A 22,845-nucleotide genomic window follows, 5' to 3' on the forward strand; every position below is an offset into this window, starting at 1 on the left:
TGTTTCCAGGATGGCTTCGTGGGCCACATGAAACCACTTTGCGGGTCGGATCCGGCCCCCGGGCCTTGTGTTTGACATGTCTGGTCTAAACTCACAGTTTCCAGGAGTTTAGACTGGCCCTTTAACCACTGCACCATATTGATTGTCCTCTAAGCAGGACCCAGAGCCTTCCATAGCTGCTCTGAAACAAATGCCATAAAGCTTGACCTTGTGGCTCTGAAAGAAGAATTATACCCTTTATTGAAAAATTTAATAAGTAACATTTATTTATTTATTCATATCCATAAATAATGCCAGCCAACAAGTATATATAAGTAGAAAGGAAGGTGCCTGAATTGCTTCTTCTTTCTTTCTTTCTTTCTTTCTTTCTTTCTTTCTTTCTTTCTTTCTTTCTTTCTTTCTTTCTTTCTTTCTTTCTTTCTTTCTTTCTTTCTTTCTTTCTTTCTTTCTTTCTTTCTTTCTTTCTTTCTTTCTTTCTTTCTTTCTTTCTTTCTTTCTTTCTTTCTTTCTTTCTTTCTTTCTTTCTTTCTTTCTTTCTTTCTTTCTTTCTTTCTTTCTCTGCTGAGGTGCGTCCAGAGGAATTTCTTGCAGAAACGGAATCATGCCGCTCGGCTCGCGCGTGTCTCTGCTTGGACTGGGAGAAGAATGAAAGGTCCCTTTGCTTCATTATCTTGGGCGGCGGGCACCTGTTCGCTAGCCCGGAGGAGGGAGGAATCTGTAGGCGCCTACTCACTCCCCACAAGCCATCTCTGCGTTGTCTGGGCCGGGGCTTCGCCGCTCCAAGTTTGCGGAGAGCAGTTGGTGCCAATCCTTTTTGCGTCTTACTACTACTGGCCGGGCTAACTGGGTGGCTGAAGAGCGCCTTGCAAGCGAATGGCCGAGAAGAAGCGCTCCTGAGACACAAGGGCAGCAGGAGGCGCTGCTTGGCGCTTCTGCCGCCATCTCTTTCTCTCCCTCCCTCCCGTCCTCTGCGCCTTGTCCCGCCGAGCGGGGGGGCAGAAGAACTCAGTGGGACGGAGCAGCTCAGCAGTCTAGTCTTCGGAGCTTCGGCGGCGTTTCGACTCGGGCCAACTTTGAGGCACTTTCGCTGCCTTCAGCTCGGACGACGAACCAGAGCAAACCATGGCGCTTTCCAAGCAAATGCGGTAGGAAAGAGGGGAAATAAGCCCGCGGGCACGGTGGAAGATCTTCCCGGAGAGACCCCCCCACCCCGTCCGCCGCACCAACAGCCCAGCTTCGAAGGTGAGGGATGTAGAAAGCGGGAAAGGCAGGTGCCTTTCGTGGATGCTATTTGTCGAGGACTTTTTCGGGCCGGGGGGGGGGGAGGCCGGAGGCGCTGAGGGCTTCGCGCACGGGGGCGGGGGGGGGGATTTAGTTCGCCCCGTTAAGAATTTGTAAAGTCGTCGGATGTAAAATATATGTAGATAGGTAGGTAGATAGGTAGGTAGATAGATAGATAGATAGATAGATAGATAGATAGATAGATAGATAGATAGATAGATAGATAGATAGATAGATAGATAACCTAAGAGATCTAGCACTTCAAAAAAAACGAAGGGTATCCCCCACCCCCATCCCCGATGCGTGGCCAGACGGGTATGTGTACACAACCTAAAACTGTTCAAATGACTGCGGAACACTCCGGGTATGTTTTTAAACGCCCCCCCTCCCCGCCCCGCGTTTGTGTTTTCTGAGATTTATTTGCTGTGTGTTGCAGAGAATGGTGGGGAGTCACACATACACCTGGGCCATTGTTGTGTAAAGTTGCGATCTTCCAAGTAGGAAAATGAAGTTGTTGTCTTTTGGCATCATGTTTTTGGAGATGGAGATGGAGTAGGGAAGGATAAGTCCAAAGTGCCCATTATGATTCATCTAGCGAAGCAGGTTTTGCCCATAAAAGCTGGTCCCATAAATAACCTCAAATAATGGATGTGATACTCTTTAAGCTACTCTAGGTTAACTTGCCCGCATTTCACCAATTTATCTCTGGGTTTCCAAATTTCACTATCTTCTTAAAAGACTTTTCCCCCCCTTAATATAACTTTGTTTTGAAAGAAAAAAAGAGAGACACTGTTGTACCTTTGCTTTTATGCCCCACTTCAGAAGTTCATTCAGTTTTTAATTCCATTTAGTAAGAATTTTACTTTCCATAAAAGTTGGGTCAGCACCCTTTGTTTCATTAATAATTGGGCATTTGATTAGTTTAATGCAGAGTTTTTTCGTCATTCAACCATGAAATTTAAACAGTTTCCATGTGCGCCAAGCTGTTTTTTTATTATGTTTTCAGTGTCATTGTCACTGCTTAGAATATGTGAAGTGATTCTAAAGGACAACACAACATGCAAAGACTGTACAGTAGTTTCTTACTGAGTGACGGTACACTGTCTTGTTTACAAAGCTGTCCTCTTTGTGATCGCTATGGACAACAGAAATAGCAAGGATAGACTGACTGACAGAATGTCTTGTTTTACAAATTAAAGGCTAGCTGCCTGTAATTTGATCCTTCCCAACAAGAGCTTGGCAGGCTCACTGGTCTTCAAATGCTTGACCATTATCAATAAACCAGTTAATTAGATTTGATGGTATGACATTCCATAGAACTTTCCCATCCTGCCATAAAAGAGAATCTTTTGTAGGTCTCTGATTTGCACAGTTGCAAAAGCCTCTGGTATTGTTTACTTGTCTCAGACACGATTAAGTCCTATAGTATTTATTAGAGCTGTTATTGGCTTCTATTTTTGCATGGTTAGGTTGAAGGAGTTATTAGCAGAAGTGCATTGTAACAACAAAATGTTTAAGAGAAATCTTTCCAGTGACTGAAATAGACAGACAAAATATGAGTGAGCTCAAAAGATTCAGAATGGTGACTATTAGTTGGGTGGGAGAAACAGCAGAGATATAGAATAGAAAAAGGGTTGGCTAGAAGTTCAGTTCACAATGTAATGTTTTACTGCAGTTCTGATTGCTATAGCATGAACAAGATAAATAAAGAACAATTCCCAAGAATAGATATAATCGAATGTTCTCTGATTCACCTTTCTCACTGGCGCATGTACACAAAGAGAGGATGTATCTTGTTTTCTTAAATTGTGATGCGAAGATAACATCTATAATGGACTTCTAGAAATAGTTTCTTGGTTATTTTGAGAGTAGGGGCATTAGTGATCCCATCTACTGGGACACCAGAGTAACAACAGGGTTTTGTTTTGCTCTAGCAAGTGAATGAGATGATAAGGAGGCATAGAGGAATTCACAGAAATAAATAATAAAACAAAAGTAATTCTTTTATTTCCTCCAATTTGGTAATTCGTATCAATGATAGGCAGCATTGTTTTTATATTTCCTCGATTATACATTTCATTTGTTTGTCTGAATGAAGTCTTTCAATTTTGTCAAGTTAAATTCCATAGAAAACTTTGAAGCCAATGAAACTGTCTTCCAAATAATAAAGTTTAGGCTAGCAGACTTATCCACAAACTTAAGCTATGAGATTTTATTAGTGGTTGAATAGTTTGAGATGACTCTATCATATAATGGAATTTTTAAGAGCCACACTAAAAAAAAATATTGATTATCTTGGCTGATCCTGCTTGTTATTTTTTATTCCTTTTTTTCTGAAACCCTTCAAGAAGTATTACTATGCTCTGTGATACTCTACAGGATTAGGCTTAATAGTTTTTATGTACAATATACTGTGTTTTGATTTTTTTATGATTAAACTTTTTTGGCATATTTTTATTTTTTATAATACTTGTTAGATGAAGGAAAGGGATTTAAATATTTGTAAATTGTATCAATCGTGTTTAAATATATCAAATCGCCTCTAGTGGGACATCCTTTTTTGTATAGATTTTATTAGTTTTTATAGGGTTAGGAATAAAGTGGGATCGGGGTTAGGGTTGGGATTTGGATTAGGGTTAGGATTAGGGTTGGGGTTGGGTTTTTTCCAAATAACATTCTCAATATTTAGCAAACAGCATAATATCTGGGTTCATGTGTTTAACGAACAATAATAGATAATAGTTAATTATCATAAGCAATATGTTAATTAATTGCTCAATAGTCTTCTTCTTGCTAATATACATTCAGAATTATATATCACATTCCTTTCTCTCTAACTCGTTTTTCTAGCCATTGACAGAAATGATCCCATGTTAGAGGGACATCCTTTAAGCACACATGATTTTTTTTTCAGTTTTCTAACTAACTTTCCTCCTGTGTTTGAATTTGTATGGTTGCTGGTTTTATCTGTTTTCATATCAGTCATTTCACCATCATTTACTTATTCCTTTGTGTTCTATATTTTTAACTTGCATAGTATAAGAGAATCAAGGTCATTGGGTGGTTAGCAAATACATGAAATAGACAAAATACATTTTTACCCCTTTTCTATCGAAACTATCGAGATTGCTTATTTCCTCAATATTAGTTAAGGTAGATACAAGACTAAGGTAGCGCTTTGAGAGTAGTTGGGAAGCTTAATAACAGATCTGCAAAAGTGGAAGTTTTCTAACCAGCTAAGTCACTGTTTTGTACTTCAAAAGAATGTGCCCATTGATTGAGCTCCATATGTGAGCAGGACTGAAAACTGAAAACAGGCTTCAGACTTCATTTTTCTCCGTAAACATTCCTGAATGCCCAGTAACACTATTCAAAACGAGAGCCATACATAATTAACAATGCACGTTCTTCATCATGTGCATGCAGTATGGGATGTAAGGAAATGGGTTTAGCACAATAGTAAAATGAGTAACTAGCATGCTGCTGAATAGCTTATTTACATTTTTCAGAGCCAAGTTAAGAATGCCAGTCAACTGTACTGGAGAACCTTGATAATTGAATAATGAATAAATTATGGGGCTTATTTCCACACTGTGCATGTTTAAAATATGTGCACTTTTTGACATGTATTCCAGCTTGCTCATGCAAATTAATATTTAAAATGCCCGGTAAACCGCCCTGAGTCCTTCGGGAAAGGGCGGTATATGTAAATCTAATAAATTTGCATTTTTGTTACATGTTAAATATTAACCTTATTTGATAACCACGCACATACACACACATGATTGGAATTTTGGTGCTGTTTGTTTCAACGTGATAGATAAGAAAAAGAAAATAACATCCCTTTGTACAGTAGAACAGGCAATAAAACGTAGGAAAGTAAATGTTCGTTATTACATTTTTCTACTTCAATGTCTGTGCTGCTGAAGGAAAAATAACTACTTTATATTAATGTTAGAAATCACTTTAAACTGCTTAATCTGAAAAGGATTGCTGTAAAATTATTTTATGGGTAGATGAGCATTTAATATGCTAGCCATGTGACTTTCTTTAGCTAAGCCAAATAATATATCTTGATTTTTAATAAAATGTATTAATTAGTTTAAGAATGCAGTGGAACAGTTTCAAGAGAAATGAAACAAATCTTCTAAGAGCTCCAGAAACCTATAAAGCTTGACACTAAGTGTAAATGAACTGTTCCATCTTGAAATTATTCATATAGGGAATTATAGTCAATTAGACCAAGGTCAGTATAGTTATACCAAGAGAGTCAAAATTTAATGCATGCATCAGATATTCCATATAACAAATAATGCCAGTAAAGGATTAGGCCAGAAGCATATTCAAAGCAAAAGCAGAGGTTCAAATTGTAAGTAAGCAAACCAGTCAAAGTTTGGAGCATTAGTACATGAGGTCAGGCAGATGTTGTTTTTAACAGCTTCTTCTTTTATGTAAGAAAAAGGCTTAGTTCATCTTTATTAATTGATAATGATGCTCAAATCTCATTGGTTAAAGTTAACTGTTATATCATATAGATAATATGATTCCAAAGAAGTCTGCTGCCTCTGCACATTACTGTTATTTGGATTTCAATGTAAGGGGAAAAGTCATTTACATGTGCTTGGATCTACAAACTGGGTTGTAGGATAGAAAGACCAGAAGGATTAGCATGGCCCTCCAGACTGCTCTTTAGGACCTAATTCCTTAAATGAAAGGAATAATCTCCTTAATCAGATGATGAAGAGAAATTGAGTTGGTACTACCAGTTTAATGATAGCATACCACTACAACTGTCCTAAAGAGCATCCTTGTGTCTTTTCTTTTAGCCCTTCCCAGACACAATAAAAGACATTTATTACTCTTATGATACTAGAAGTTAATTCTCAGGCACTTCATTTGTAATTTTATTTTAACTTTTTTTATGAATGAGTACATTTATAAGAACTTAACTTTTCATTAAACCCAACCAGATTTTTTTTTCATTTTGCACAAAATGAATATACTGAATGACTTATTTTTACCATGATTTATAGCTCTTATAATTAAAATACCAACCATACCAAGAGATGGTTAAGTCAAGTGCAGTTCTAAAGGCAAATCCACTTCTGAATTTAACTTGAATTACAAAATATTCTGATCAACATATCATATGGTGCGGTGGTTAGAATGCAGTATTGCAGGCTAACTCTGCTCACAGCCTGGAGTTTGAGCCAGATGGCTCAGAGTTGACTCACCCTTCCATCCTTCCAAGGTTGATAAAGTGAGGACCCAGATTGTTGGGGGGGCAATATGCTGATTCTGTAAACCGCTTAGAGAGGGCTGTAAAGCATTATGAAGCGGTATAATAATTCTAACTGCTATTACTATATGCATACTACAACAGAAATAGTAGACTTTAAGTTCATAAAAGTTAAAATAGTACTTAATAACTTCCTACATAATAGCAGCCTGATTTTAATATATCAGCTAAATGTCAAGGTTCAAATTCCTGCCTTTTAGCTGTTATGAAACATTTTGGGAGAACCAGCCATACTGTTAGGCAAAGTGAGTGGTTATCTTATGCAGCAAATGTTGGGAAAGACTTAGTGCTCTTCCTATGTCTCAATATTGCTTTCAGACATGTGGAAATTACTGGTAGTAAGGAACAGACTTTCAACTAGTTTTTAGTACATGGAATTTGTTTTTTTTTTAATTCCACAGTAATGAATCCTAATGACATTCCACCTAACTGGTATAGGCTCTGGACAGTTCATCTTGTTATTTCCCCAAAGTGTGGATCTTTGTTTTGCTTCCAACAGCAAAATATCATGGAATGCTTATGTATGTGGCTATAAATATTCTAAATCTAACCTATTAGAAGTATTTAACATACATGTCATGAACATTGAGTGCACACACATCCTCAAGAAGTCTTGTCTTTTCCTCCTTAAACCCATATCTATAAGCAGCTTACACAAAGACATCCAAACATATTGCAATCTTTTCAGAAAATATATGCTCAGCTGCAAAACATCTCTATCTTTTGGTTGAAAGATAGTAAAACATTTTGCCTAAAGATTGCCTCTTTTGTTTTGACTTTTTTTCAACAAGCAAGGCAGATCACAGAATGAAGTCTGTTCAGTCTGCTTACTCATTTTGTCTTCTAATTTGATGGGGTTCACATATGTTGAGTTCTTTCATTCAGCAGTGAGGCAACTGGTGATTTTGAACCATGCTGAACAATTCAGTGATCTTTTGGGACAACTGCTCTATAGGAAATTCTTAGACACATCACACTGATATTAAATTATACTGTGATATTAATTCCTTGCAAATAATCCTGACACTGGAAAATTGGTATAATAATACTGTTATATAACTGCAAATAAGTAACTCATGCCTTAATTTTTTTGAGATAATAAGCAGTAGGACTTATTTCTTAATCAGTTTAACAGCTTTGCAACTCTGATGATGATAATGCTATTCATGTAACAGCTAGACAAGGAAGCCATTGAACATGTTGAACTGCACTTTCAGCCTGCTTAAATTCAAGGAAAACTTGGCAGAATTAAGGTTAGAAAATATCTGGGATTACTCATTTTTCCTTGCAAACTGCGACAACTTTCAACTAGAATCTACTTGGCTTTATTTCTTTTACAGTTCTTTTGTAGCAATTGCTTTGTTTTGCAAATATAAAAGTAAAGCATTTTGGATTTTAGAATTGGGAACTTTCTGAAATTGACAATGCATGTGGTCATTGCCCCACTTTCGCAAAGCTACTCCTTCAATACCAGTTGAGGTAAGAAACTGTCATTTCTTTCATTTCCCTTTGTATTTCATACTACAAAATGATTCCCCCCACCCAAATATTCACCAAAGCATTTTTTTACATTTTTCTTTACATTTAAATTGCCTATTTAAGGGACCATCTATGGCCATTAAAAAATGACATCAGTTGCAGATGAAACCAGGTAATTTGTAGGTAAGCTTTAATTAAATTACTTATTCTAATTAATTACTTAAATTACTTATTCTAAGATCATGTCTTAAGTAGAGCCAATAAATTATATCTAATTGTTATGATTTCCATTTAAATGTTTTAATTTAATATCATCTTCACTGGCTGAATATTTTAAACTAGATAATGATTTATCAGTCTGGAAGCAAAAACATTATATTGTAAGGTGTTATTGAATAGCACTTTCTTCATCTTATCAAAGCATCTAGTGTCAGAGTAATATACATAACACAATAGAAGAGAATGCAAGGTGGAGTCCTTTGTGATCTCTGAGCTTGGTAATTTGCTTGCAGACATTTCATTACCCAACTAGGTAATATCATGAGTGTTAGTGAGTATTGGGTTTGCTCCTTGTTTATATGCAGTAGCTTGCCCTGCCAGTATTGTAAAGTCTGTGGTTTTGTCCTTGGTACAGTAGGTCCTTGATTCGGCTATTGTTTTCTGCTTATTAGTCTGTCTTGTGTTAATTCCTGTTCATCCGTATGTAGACTGTTGGAAAGAATATGTTCTGGTCTTTTTGTTTCCTATGTAGCTTTTTTATTGTCTCTTTTGAATGATGTGTTTATGTCTATGTGTCTATTGATGGCAGATTTATCTGAATGCCAAGCTTCCAGCATCTCATAGTCTGATAACTGTGTTAACCATTTGTCTGATTTAATTTTTAATTAAATTATCATAAAATATAATAATAAATGCCAAGCGCCAGAGAAATCAGGAGATTCAGGCAGTTCAAATGAGTATAAAGATTTATTGAAAGCTTAAGCTGTCTACAAGAATCTGACCAAATAACGGTCAGGAAAAATGAGCAGGAGATAAGACAGACATTCAAGGTGGACTAGACTTAGTTTTCTTGCAGTTGCACAAGCACTTTTGACTTATGATGCATTTGACCACTCCCTCAGACTCAGCCTGGTCATTTCCTACAATAAATAAACTGTCATAACATATAATTATACAATATTTCAATTTTATTATTTCAATCTAGAAATAATATATCATCTAAATAACAAACTATTTTGCACTAACAACATACCTAAAACAATGACTAGTAGTTACAATTATTCAGTAGAATTCATAGGATTTTTTTTGTAAAACATAACTTTCTGATTATGTTTATCACCAAGTAAGGAACAAGCTGAAGAAACAATTAACACATCTATGCCTTGTCCAGAAATGGAATTTGTCTTTACTGACAGAATACACTAATATATTCTTTCCGCCATCTACATCGAGCCTTCTAGGAAAAGTGACAACACAGCTGAATAGGTTCAGTTAATAAAGGATAGACAGATTGTTACTATTTGTAGAAAGCAATTTTGACAAGAAGAACCTTTATTTAAATATAAAAATAATCCTTTGGGATTTTCAGTCATACCAGACATGGTGGGTGGGAAAGTGAGTAATAGACCATATGCTGTTCAAAAATACTTTCTAAATTATGCCTGGAAGGCTTGCATGAGCTCTCATTGAAGAACATTTTAAACTGCAGTGCATTATTTTAGCAGAATTTAATTACTGTATCTTTTTTTCTGTCCAAAAAGTTACAATTTCTATATTAAATAATCAATATTAATATGTGGAGTTCTTGGTACCCTCTGAATTTGGTGATTGGTTTGCAGGTGTTTTATTACCTGATTAGATATTGTTATCTAGTTGGGTAATGAAATATTTGAAAGCAGACAACCAAACTCAGAAGCATGAAGGATACTACAGATCAACTCCAAGCTGCATATATTATCTTCTATTGCAATATTAATATATTTTAAAATGATAAGACAATCAAAATTTAGGATTTTTTTAACATAGCACAGAATAACTGAAGAATTTTAATTCAAAAATAAACATGACAGTTTTGTTCTAGTTTTAATAATGCTGCTTCCATAATACTGGGACATCACTTAAATATATGACATTTATATCATAGACACACACAGAGACACACTTAGGGCAAAGAATCCTGGCAAGTTTATCATCCGGAATCAGAACCCCCTAGTCAAGCTTCCTGTTTGTTAGGATGCTTCTGATAAGGTCACAAGTATCACTAGTTACATATACCCAGCCCCTCAGAGCAGGAAGGCAAGCTATGTTACTGGTCCCATCTGTTAAAAAAGTACATCTAATGGGATCCTTCTGTGTGATGGTTCCCTCCCTTTGGAATATCATTCCTCCAGAAATAAGATCGGCCCCAACCTTGTCACTTTTTTGGAAGGCCCTGAAAACATGGTTCTGTCAGTGGATCTGTGGACTCCATGTTAACAGCTAATTAAGTGGCTGGTGCGATTGTGCTTGTTGCCGACAGAATGGGTGTTGAGTCAGTGGGGTTTTGGGGATTTTTATATTGCAGAATTTTGTTAGTTATTTTTTTATATAAGGAGATTTTTTTGGTGCAAAGAAGTGAATAATTCCTATTGAAAACATATATTTGCTTGATGTTTTGAGAGATTTTCCTCCCTATATTATTTTCTATTCCCTTTTGCCTTTTTTTTACATGCAGCTTAATAATGCATGGGATAAATCACCATTTTTTAATTCTTTCAATACTGTTGCAAAAATGTATGTTCATACAGTTTTGCCCTGTGAATTTAATCCCTCTGAAGAACATGATAGAAGGCAAAATTTACCAGTGTCAGAAGAATTTGGCCTGTAATCACATTGTTTAGCCTAGTTTTATATATATATAAAAGCTTTATGGCTACTTTAATCCATGTCACATGGAGATGACCTGAGCAAACCCAATAGCAAGACAGAAGCCTTGTTGTATATACACTGAGCAATTGCTCAAAATCTGCACCAGCTGTGGTTTGACCAGTTTGGAAGTTAAGGGAAACTTGATCTTTTAATCTTTATTTCAGCAGACAGATTACAACTGTTTCCAAAATGTACCTGTCAGTTAAACTTAATACAAAATTTGAACAGAGGACTTTATTTACATATGAATATTTTCCACAAAAATAACTTTTGGGACAAATATGTCTCTGTGTATGGTTATTTTTAAATTGTTAGTATGGCTGATGCTTTTCTTTGTTTTGTCATAGTTTGTGTCTTTAAATTTGTTCTATGGCACTCTATCTGCCTTATTTGGGGATATCTTTTTTCTTTTATTTAATTTTAGAATTCTGCAGGTGGTTTATACATTCTTTTTAGTTTTTTTTAATAATTGTTACATTATGGAATTTTGATTCCTATGACTGACTGATGAACTGGTTAATAAATCTCTGAAAGAATGAGATTAAAGAGAAGATGCCAGTCTGGGATCATTGAATGTAAAGTGGACAGTACTTCCTAAACATTCTTCTTTTCTTGCCTCCTCAGTTCAAACTTATAGTATCTTCATAAAGATTTTGATTTTTTTTATCATCTAATTCACCAGTTTCTTTTATATTCCTCCTATTGTAATTAATATCAGCACAGAACAACCAATCATTCAGCAACAGTTTGAAATTACAACAGCACATAACAACAAGACGTAAGACTGGTCCTCATAGTTGCATCCATCACAGTGTACGCAGAATCACCTGATTATGATTTAGGCGCTTGGCAACCAGCTCACCATTACAATGGTTGCTGAGGCTCATGGTCACATGATTGCCATTTGTGATCTTTACTGCCAGCTTCTGACAAACAAAATTACTAAAGAATCGGGCAGGAGGTCACATATGGTGCTCCGGTAACATTGCACTGAAGCACTCTGCAGGGTGTGCTTAACAACAGCAACAACTGCTGCAACTACCTTTGTAAGTTGGTGCAGTCATGTGATATCCTGATTTTTTACTCTGTTGCTTATTGATGATGTTGCCGGTCCTAATTATCATTGTTAAATAAGGAATAGCTGCATTTCCTGATTGCAATGGAATGTTCTCATTACATTAATTTAATATTGAGTTATTCTGTCACTCAATAGTAAGCTGAGTAAGGCCTGAATAGTAGCTATTAGGTGTCTTTATTATATACATCACCAGCATTTTAAATGTACCGGTAAGTCTTCTTTAGAGGATACGTACTCAGTGTTGTGGTACTGAAATGTATAAAATATTTGAGGCATTTATCAAACAGTCTTTATTCTCTTAACACAAGCCATTTTAAAATGTGTGCCTATAGTAAGAGTTAAATATACCTTCTACATTAGCAATGCTAATCAGCTGTACTGATTCTTTGTTTTGATTTTTCTCAATAATTAGGCAAAAGATCTAGGGTGCAATCATGTTTTACCGTAGGGGGTTCATGCAAATAGCTCAAAACTTTTTTACATTGATTTTTTTTGTTATTGTTAAATGTATTCATAAGGAAATCTACTGATATTTTTAAAAAAGGAAATACAATTGCCTTCTTAATAAGTGAAATACTGCTTGTTTGAAATCAAAATGCACAAGAGGGTACAATTTTTTATTTCTTTTGGATGTAACTGACTTACAATTGAAAAATTATATACTTTTAAAATGTTGATGTTATCAGGGGATGTACACATGTTAAAAGATAGGAACAGGAGTGGTTAACTGTAGTCCCTCCCCTTGTTACCTTTGTCATGTACCACTATATTGCTGTTTTTATCAGATGGGTTTTAATATTGAATGTGAGTCTTTTTCTGCAAGCAGGAATGAGTCCTTTTGCTCTTGAAATTGATTAATCAAGGCTTGCATTCTGTGTCATTAAAACAGTTCTGCTACGAACACATGGTTGCTCATGCCATTATATTTAGTTTGGCTTTCAGATATTGCCATATTCCAACCTAATATCATACCATGGTTTGTCATTATACATGAATTTACAGTTAATAAGTAATATTTTGTGAGATACTGAAAAATCAGGCAATCAGTAATATCAGCACAATTTACATCTGAATTCAAAAATCACAGTTATCTTTGCTTTAAAACATTAATACACATTAGGATACAAACAAATTCACAGAATTTAAGTACTGAGAAACTGAAAACAGAAGCAAACAACCACAATTTGCCTGATGTACATTGTAGACACTGGAATCCATTTACTCATCTACTACACTCAAAATTGATGTCTTAATAGGTTTCTGACTTAGCACTCTTTTTATTCCCTCCCAAATTTACCGTCTTTCCTGTATACTCCTCTTTCTCCCTAAACACACCTTAGGGCAGGGTTATTTATCTATGTTATATTTAATTATAAATCTAAAGCCAACAGAAGTGGGATGAGCTGACTACCATTTCCCAAAATATCTGGAACTTAGCTGGAGGGTGAAATTTTGATTAGGAAAAGCAGATTAAGGACTGAGCAGTTGATATAATTTGTAATTGTAAATAAACAAAGTTATAGTTCAACTTGAAGCTGCTTGCACATTTCATAAAGGCAGTAAAGGATATAATGTTAATTTCTAAAATCTTGCATGTCAGTAAAACAGGTGTCCTTGCCAAACCAACCTACAGTTTAAGCAGAAGCATGGGGCTGAAATTTAATGCATTTGAGCATGGGAACTTGTGTTACACCTTTCACAATCACTTGCTTTCTATTATTTCCTTAAGATGCTGCATAAAGCAGGCTTTCTCATTCTATTGCATAGCAGGACTGGCTTTAGTTGTTTACCCCAAAGTATTTGACTTTATACATTAATAGCTTGCATAGTACCTTGCCATAATATTAGCAATCCTTTTTTCTCTCTTTTTACAGGCATTTATGTTGAAAAGATGGTTCTTTATTTGGACACCTTTGTTCATTTCACACTCATGCTTTTGAACCATTGGATAGTCTCAACTATCTGTCTAAATCTTGAGGATCCAAATGTGTGTAGCCACTGGGAGAGGTAACACTACTTTTAATAAATAGTTCTGAAATTCTACTAGCATGGTTATTTTAATTGATGTTTACATAAAATGTGCATTACAGGCAAACATCAAGACATGGGTGACATCATGAAATGACTATATTGAAAAAATATAAAACCAAGCCATGAGTGTACGTGTATACTGTATATATTTTATGAATGACACAAAACTACTAAAACAATATATTTTATGAATGACACAAAACTACTAAAACAATGACACAAAACTACTAAAACAAAATAACAGCAATGAATGATGCTCCTCATCTATGAAATAGACAGACTCTATTTACCAAAATTAACTGCCCCAAGAAGATTGCTCAGACTGACTACAAACAATGGTACGACAAACTAGCAACAATGGTACTTTGGAATATTTGCAAGAAATATCATTTGCCTGCAAGCAAGAATTGCCGGATCACAAAGTAGACAAAGTAATAGAAAATGAAACTAAAGTACTATGGGACGAACACCTGCCACAAAATACCCCAGACTTAACAACTGTTTATAAGAAGAATAAAAAAGTCTGAATACAAGGTCCTGCAAATAAAAGTAGAACAAATGTAGCAAATGAAAGCAAAGGTAGTACCAATAGTAAATGGTGCCTTGGATGCAATCCCAAAACATCTAGAGCACCATTTGAACCCTATTGGCATTGACAAAATTACTATCATGATCATCATCACTTTATTGCAAATGGCAGCTTTACTTAGAACAGCTTGCATTCTGTAATATCATTCTTGCATCTAATATCATTGAATGACAACATCAGCTATCTCAAGTCTTTGGGAAAAACTCAATAGCTAGACAAAACTGCCCCAAACAATCTAAACATCTGGCTAACTGTGTGCCCAACCATAATATTCATCATTTCATTGTAACACATAAAATAATAAATTTTATTATTCAATAATATAAAAATTAAACCAAACATTTCCTGTAATAATGAAAATGTACTTGTTCACAGTTTTTATGTGATCAGTAATTGACTTCTCTTCTAATTTTTCTGAGGATGTCCTTGTTGTCATAAATGGAAGAATCAGAATCCGCAGAATGTGTCTTCTTTTTCTGTTATAAACCATTCTAACACAAGCTGCTTGAAGGAAAAGAAATAAACTGTGAACCTGGCTAATGATTTCTTCTAAGTATATGTGACTTCCCATATTCAAGGGTGTGGAAGAGTATATGTATTAAGTATATAGAAATTGTAATGTATTGGGCCTTTTACTTGAACTGTTTTCACGTGTCTTTGAATGCTGCTTGAGATTGCTTAATTAGGTTGTCTGCGTAACGGTCGCTGGCTGCCCAGACATGCAGTCTCCAGGACTATCATTGGTTGGCTCTGGGGTGGGAATAGGTTCCTTTAAATCTATTGGCCACCACTTAGTGGCCAACCATATAAGTAGCTGCGTAGAAGCCTCTGTTCTCAGTTCTGTTCCTGTTACTTCAATAAAGCAATGTTCCTGTTTGAACCCTCTCGTCTCGCCTCCTGCTTCCCAGGAATCCACTACACAATAGAAATAATCTTGTATCTGAATATAATAAGCAGAATTCCAAGTTAAAGGCTGCAATCTGCATCCTAATCAAGTTTCTGGGACTTACATTATATAAGTTGACATGGAATGGGCTGCACTTTCTTGGATTGTTGTAAACAGTTGGAATATAAAATGAGTAGGTTCTTATTAGATTTTAAGATATTGTGTATTTAATTTTTTATTTAAAAAAATTACATTGTCTAGATAAGCTTGAAAAGATAAAGACTCACTTGAATCAAGCTTGCCTCATGTTGCTAGTACAGATATTCCTTGACTTACGGTTGGTCACTTAGTGGGCATTCAAAGTTACAACAGACCCACTAAAGATACTACCCGGTCAAAGTAAGGGCCGCTGCAGTGCCCCCATTGTTATTCACCTTTATGATTAACCTTAGGCCCACTGGAGCGGGGAGGGCAATTACAACCTATAGTCTGAGGCCTACTTCCCATCTGGCCTCCCAAAGGTCCTCTGAGGCCTCCCTCTGTCCCTCAGACTTTAGCCTGCTCCTGAGCCAGCTACTCAGCTGAGCAAGGCGGCGTAACACCAGTCAGCAGAAGTGACAAGCACACCTAGGACAGTTACAGCCTGGAGGGCAAAGCCTACTTTCCCATCTATCCACCCAAGGGACTTGCAGCTCCTCATCAGCCACATGGCCTGGTAGCACCCACTTACTTTTTTGCAGAGGAGCCCTGCTGATGCAATGTGAGGCTCAGCTTTCAGCTGGCTGCCTGGCAACCTCTTATGCCATTCTTATGCTATTTTCCTAGCAAGTAGCACTTCTTATGAGAGTGAGACTCTGTTTTATAAAGAGGGTCCACAAACTTCATAATCAAACAGTGCTAAGGGACAGAGGGAGGAATTGGGAGGCCTTTGGGTGGCTAGATGGGAAAGTACGCCTAGGTCTACAGGCTATAACTGCCCTCCATGTGCCAGTTGCTTCTGCTGACCAGCTTTAGATTCCCTTGCCTGGTTGAATAGCCAGCTTGGGGACAGGCCATGGCCTGTGGAACCCCGAGGGACAGAAAGCAGAGCATTGGGTGCCTTGGGGAGGGGGAGGCACTTGGGAAACCCCAGGGCAGGCCTCCAAGGGCCACCCCCATTCCTATGCCCCCCTGTGCTCCACTTAATGACACACACATTCATTTAATGATTACATTGAGGAGAACAGAAATGGGAAGTCATTAAGTGACATACTTCACTTAACGACCATCACAATATGCGACTGTAATGAGTAGGCTCCATTACAATTGTAAATTGAGGACTACCTATATGCAGTTTTCTTGGCAGCAACATGGTAGTGACTTGTCTGACTGAATAGCCAGCTTGGGAGCAGACTAAAGCCTGGGGAGCCGTTAGGGATGCCTTCTTCTAAGATGGGTTTTCAATATTCTAGTTTCATATATAGCTCTGGAATTTCTTGAAGGTCTTTCATCCAAATACTAACAGGCATGATATTGCTGAAATTTGTGGAAATCAGCAAGGTTGGCAGATTGCTTCCCACTGATGTAACATAAAATGCTCAATGTTTTGTAAAGTACAGTTTTATTTTTCAGTAAAGAAATTACGCTCTACATATTGAGCTTAGCTTTTAGTTATATGAATGTTTTCTTTTCATAAAAAACTTTAGATGCCTTCATATAATTACAGCATTACCTATTCCATATCAAACAATTTTAAGTAACATTGGTAGTTGTACAAAGTGATGTAATGATTGATGATATTTCTAATGTACACTGAAGACGTCAGCCATTAAGTGAAGCTATTAGAAAAATTCTGGATGCAAATGACAGGTAGAGTAGGAAATATTACCTAAGAACTACAGTTACATTTTTATAATATTTAACTAAAACTATATATTTTATTTCCAGCAAGGCTTTCTGGTGTACCAAAATATTATTTTATAGACAAACTCAAATTAGAAGAACAACAAAAAAGTGTACCATTCATTCACAGTTAATGGAAGTTACAACATAATCATGGAAGGAACAAACTGATTAAAAATACTATCTAATTAAGAATACGAAAAGTTCCATGTTGAATTAGATAAAAAACCTATGTGGCCCAACTTTCTATTCCCAGATGGTTAAACAATTGTTAATTGGAACCCCAGAAATGACACACATTCTCAAAAGATATTCATGTAACTGAGCACCTACCACCTAGTTGTATTTTTTAAAAATGTAATTATTTTCACTTTCAGCAATATTGTCTCTAAACCTTTATTTCCATCTTTTTGAAGTTTCTTCAGTTACTTGCTCTAACAAAGTGTATGTTTAATCATTTTATTGCAAAATCGATAATTTTATTACTTTTTTTCTGTGCAGTTATTCTGTTACAGTGCAAGAATCCTATCCCCATCCTTTTGATCAGATTTACTACACCAGCTGTACAGACATACTGAATTGGTTTAAGTGTACACGACACAGGTGATTTTTAGTAATTGTTTTGAGTACCCTTTTAAAATGATGTTTTATCAGTATTTATTATTTGTTACATGTTAAAAACAGTACAAAACATATTCAAGCATAGTGGCACATTGATAGCATTTGCAAAGTCAGATGATACGGATATTTTAATGTATAATGCCACTAATATGTATAAATTACCTTCTGTAAGATAGCCTTGAAAATATTACCCTGAATTTTGAAATGCGTTACTAGATTAAACAGGACTGAATGACTGCAAAGATATTCTCTTTCTCTAAAAAGATAGTTTCAGTAAAATGGATATAATATTATTATTTGAGAACATAAATTTTCAAGTAGTTCTGCAGTATAATTACTCTGTGTTTAATAGCCCTTCTTGTATGAGGCAGAAGTGAAAACATAGCTTCAGCTACGCACAGTGAAGCCACTGTGTGTGAGTTGGGTGGGTATTTAAATTTATTTAACAAATAAATGCATGCATTTATTTACTGATTCTTTTTGGACAACACAGAATTTGTTTTTATTGTTGAAACAATTTGAGTTTTAAAAGTTCTGAATTTGTAAACTTTGTGATACATGGGAGAAGTACACTTTGTTCTTGTTGTCCTTCCTTGTCTGACAATGGTTTTGTACATTTAAAAATTAAATATTGGTCTGCATGTGTATCAATATATTAGTTAAAACATTTAATAATAGGTGCGGATCACAAATCCATATAGTGTCAGCTGCAATTCTGCAGAATTTGTGATAGATGTTGAAAAGTATCTCCATTTGCAGATAATGGAGTTTGCAGGTAATAATGTTTATCTTTCTCTGTAAGGGATGTAGCTGATTTATGGAACAATTCAGTTTATCCTTAACCCTTAAGACCCACAGCTGGGTCTTTTGAAATAGTTGTTCACAAATTTTACGTACCCATATTTTAACAGAATCAGCTATCGGACTGCTTATAGGCATGGAGAAAAGACTATGTATAGACGGAAATCTCAGTGTTGTCCCGGATTTTATGAAAGCAGGGAAATGTGCATTCGTAAGTAAAATTCTTTTTGTAAGAATATTCAGCTCTTTATAATATGTTAATAAGAATGTTAATGAGAATTCCCCAAGAAACAAAATGTCTTTAGAAAAGCAGTGGGACTAAGATGGTAGTTTACAGGTATGGGATACTTCTGTGATACCAGTTGATGGGGGGCGGTCTTGATGAATACAGCAGTTATCAATTTGGCACTATGCAAAGGAGTATTGCATAACAGAATAACAGATTTGAAAGGGAGCTTGGTGGTCTTCTAGTCCAATCCCCTGCTCAGGCAGGAAACCCTATTCCATTTCAGACAAAAGGTTGTCCAATCTCTTCTTTAAAAACTTCAGTGTTGGAGCACCCACAACTTCTGAAGGCAAGTCATTCCACTGATTAATTGTTTTAATTGTCAGGAAATTTTTCCTTATTTCTAGGTTTGTTCTTTCCTTGATTAGTTTCCATCCATTGCATCTTGTCCTGCCTTCAAGGGCTTTGGAAAATAGGTAGCCCCTTAGATATTGGTACACTGCTATCATGTCACCGCCAGTCCTTCTTTTGATTAAACTACTAGACATAACCAATTCATGCAACCATTCTTCATGTTTTAGCCTCCAGTCCCCTAATCATCTTTGTTGCTCTTCTCTGTACTCTTTCTAGAGTCTCAACATGTTTTTTATGTTGTGGCAACCAAAAGTGGATGCAATACTGTAGTTTCTCATTGTTCTAACTGATCCTGCTGATCAATCAGAAACGTATGTTTGCATGATGATACAATGGCCTTTGCCCCTGTTATTTCTTTTCTTTTTAAAACAGTAGCTTTTCTTGTTTTATTGTCCTGTACTTGCAGATGGCAATTCCAGTTGGAAAACTACCCAACCAGCAATTGTTAAAGAACTTTAAAAAGATTCAAATTAAGATTAGGACTATTTGCATTAGCATACAGCCTGGATATTGGGAAATGGCTTGTTAGTAATTATAGATTAACATATAATTAATTAAAAGAATACTGATATATGCATAAACGCACCAGCAGCTCTTTCACATGCCTGGGGGTTTCAATGTACACAATTTAAATGTGCCTGTATAGAACTTGGTGATTTGTTGCATGCAGAGAGTTGTCTTTAACTTGTAAGAAAAAAATGAATATATACATTTTTGAAGAAATTTTGAAGTGGGCAAGTCATATTTTTTTAAGAAGAGATAAATTCTTTGCTGTTATTCTGACAAATTGTAGCCATTAATTATCAATAGGTAGTTAATACTTTCAACATTCTTGTTTTTCATTGTCACCAGAGAAGGGTCCTTTGCAGTTTCTCATATATGTCTACCAGAGACTATTTTACCATATTACACCATTATCCAGTTTGTATTTGTCTTTGCTTCCTTCTGAAACTCCTCAAAAGTCTTCAACTATTAATGTTTGTGTCAAGGACAGATTATGTTTCATTTTGATTTTTCCAGTTATAGGTCAGACCAAGATAATCGTTTCCCCTGGCCAGAAAGAAAGGTGATTTCAGTTGATTTTTTCTCTTCTGTAGACCCAACAATTCTACCATTGTTCTATTCTTGTTTTACTAAATTGTTTAATTTGAACAGATTTGGGATTTTGAAAGGATTTCAGAAGAGAGAATTGGCAACAATGACTAATCATGTAATAGAAAAAATGCTTTGCTTTAGAAAATCTCTGAAATAAGGACACACAAACCAAGAGAAAGTATATTTCTGTTGATATTTATTTACGGTATTTATTTATTTATTTATTTATTTGGTTTATATACCGCCCTATTCCCAAAGGACTCAGGGCGGTTTACAAGGCAAAATTTAAAAACAATCCAATATAAAATTAAAATAAAATTAAATTAAGTCTAGCCGCATAAATTAAATCACAATTTAAAAACATTAAACCCCTCAGTCCAGACCAGATAGCTCAAAGAGCCAGGTTTTTAGGTCCCGGCGAAATGAACGAAGGTCGGGGGCAGTCCGGAGTTCTGTTGGCAGTTGATTCCATAGGGCAGGAATTGATATTGATGCTTTAAAACTTAAAATATTTTTATTTGTCTTAAATACGAACAGGGATGTATTGTTTTCATTTTTCTCCTCAGCATTACTTCAAGTGTACTTATATGAAAAAGTTAAGTTAAAAAAATGACTTCTACCCCATGGTGGGATTCAAATACCGGTATGTGAACAACTGGTTCTCTGTGTGGATGCCACTTCCAGAAATCAATTCTGGGCCTGGGCAACAAAAAATTAGTTACCGATTCTGCCGAAGTGGTGGAACTGGCTGAATCCCACCACTGCTGCTGCCCTTATTATAGTTTGAAAATAGCCAATGTGGAAATACAGAATTTAAATTATGCTTACATTGGTAGGCTTTTAAAAGAACGTATAGTTTCCTAAAACGTGTTTCTAAAATTATACAAATATTTATATTTTTAAAAGAACCCATATTTTTATCTTATATTAGAGAACACTTTATCTTAAAGAAACAAATCTGATTTGCTTTTGCCCAGGTAGACCTTCTTATGAAGTGTTTTGAAAAATTACACCCCATTTGTCAGCATTTTAGAGGTTTGATAACCATTTTATGGTTTGAATCACCTCCCTGCATTCGTTTTCCTTCAAAGTGAAGTGCAATGTTAATATGTACATAATTTTGATTGACAGCTCCAGTTGGCAGTTTTGACTTCTCGTCTACCATCTCTGGTGCCAGAATTAGAAGAGTCACTGATTATTTCTTCAGCTGTCAGTCAGTCAGGCAGATACTACTATAAGATTAAAAATGGATAGTGTTTTTCTTAAGCAAATGAGAACAAAATGAATGAATGAATGAACGAATGAATATTTTTTAGTTTAGTCATAGAACAGCATAGCAAATGAAGACAAAACTATAGTCTCTTTTTATGCAAGAAAATGACATAGATTCCACAAATACTGACTGTGATAAAGGCATGATAGGAAGCTGTTATTCCCCAAAACCAATTTCCATAACGGTCCCATCTGTTTGTATTTTTTAAATAATTAAAAAAAACATTTTATTTCTTGGGCACACATGGGATTTTTATTGCTGGCCTTTTCCACTGCTTCACTTGGCCTGAAGTGATTCCACAGATCAACTCTTTTCTGAATACATTTAGATTATAATAGTAAAATATAATACTAATTAAACTTTAAGAAGAATGTATAGAAATAAGGAATAAAAAAGTGCAAGGAAAAGAAAAAAATCAGTGAGAAGAAAGAGAAAAGTAAGAATATAATAAAGAAAGAGAAAATGTGTATTAAGAAGTGTTTTTTTCACAAGTATATAGTGATGTAGTACAAATGTAGTGATTTTTCACCTCTAAGGTTACAAACATTTATCATTTCACTCTATATCACATCTCTTATCTATAAACAACTCCCTAAAGCAACATCATTTAACTTAGATGTCAGCGGAAAGTCAATAAAGGACTGCCAGAACTAACAATATGTCTTGTTTTAACTTGGATCAAATAAATCATCCTTATATTCCTTCCTTTTACTTGTTTCGGTCTAAGCTTTATTTCATTCAAATATTGTCATAAGATTTGATTACTCTTAATTTCTTCTTTGTCCTTTTTCACAGAATTCTTCAAGGCTTTAACAAGCCTCTTTTGTAAATCCTATAGAAAAAAAAATCATTTTACTCTTTTGATTTGTCATTTGTATTCCCCTTTTACGTTTTAAAACCTCATACAGTTTCTTTTGTAGATCTAATGAAATACCTCTTTCTAAGTGATATTGGTCCATCAGACCAATTTTTGATACCTCTTTA

General features: G+C 35.4%; 1 protein-coding gene across 1 annotated transcript in view; it reads left to right on the plus strand.

Moving 5' to 3' along the window:
- Positions 1-1,124: 1,124 nt before the first annotated feature.
- The window catches only part of MEGF10 (multiple EGF like domains 10), a gene marked incomplete at its 3' end in the record, with an annotated part of 102,395 nt that continues 80,674 nt past the window's right edge, over positions 1,125-22,845 (plus strand). The window contains exons 1-4 of the mRNA XM_081320283.1: positions 1,125-1,242; positions 13,919-14,051; positions 17,933-18,034; positions 18,964-19,064. Coding sequence (XP_081176409.1) covers positions 13,936-14,051; positions 17,933-18,034; positions 18,964-19,064 — 319 coding nt within the window. The 5' untranslated portion in view covers positions 1,125-1,242; positions 13,919-13,935. The remainder of the gene's footprint in view (positions 1,243-13,918; positions 14,052-17,932; positions 18,035-18,963; positions 19,065-22,845) is intronic.

The sequence above is a fragment of the Vipera berus genome, assembly GCF_964194415.1.
Source record: "Vipera berus genome assembly, chromosome: 2".
Taxonomy (NCBI): domain Eukaryota; kingdom Metazoa; phylum Chordata; class Lepidosauria; order Squamata; family Viperidae; genus Vipera; species Vipera berus.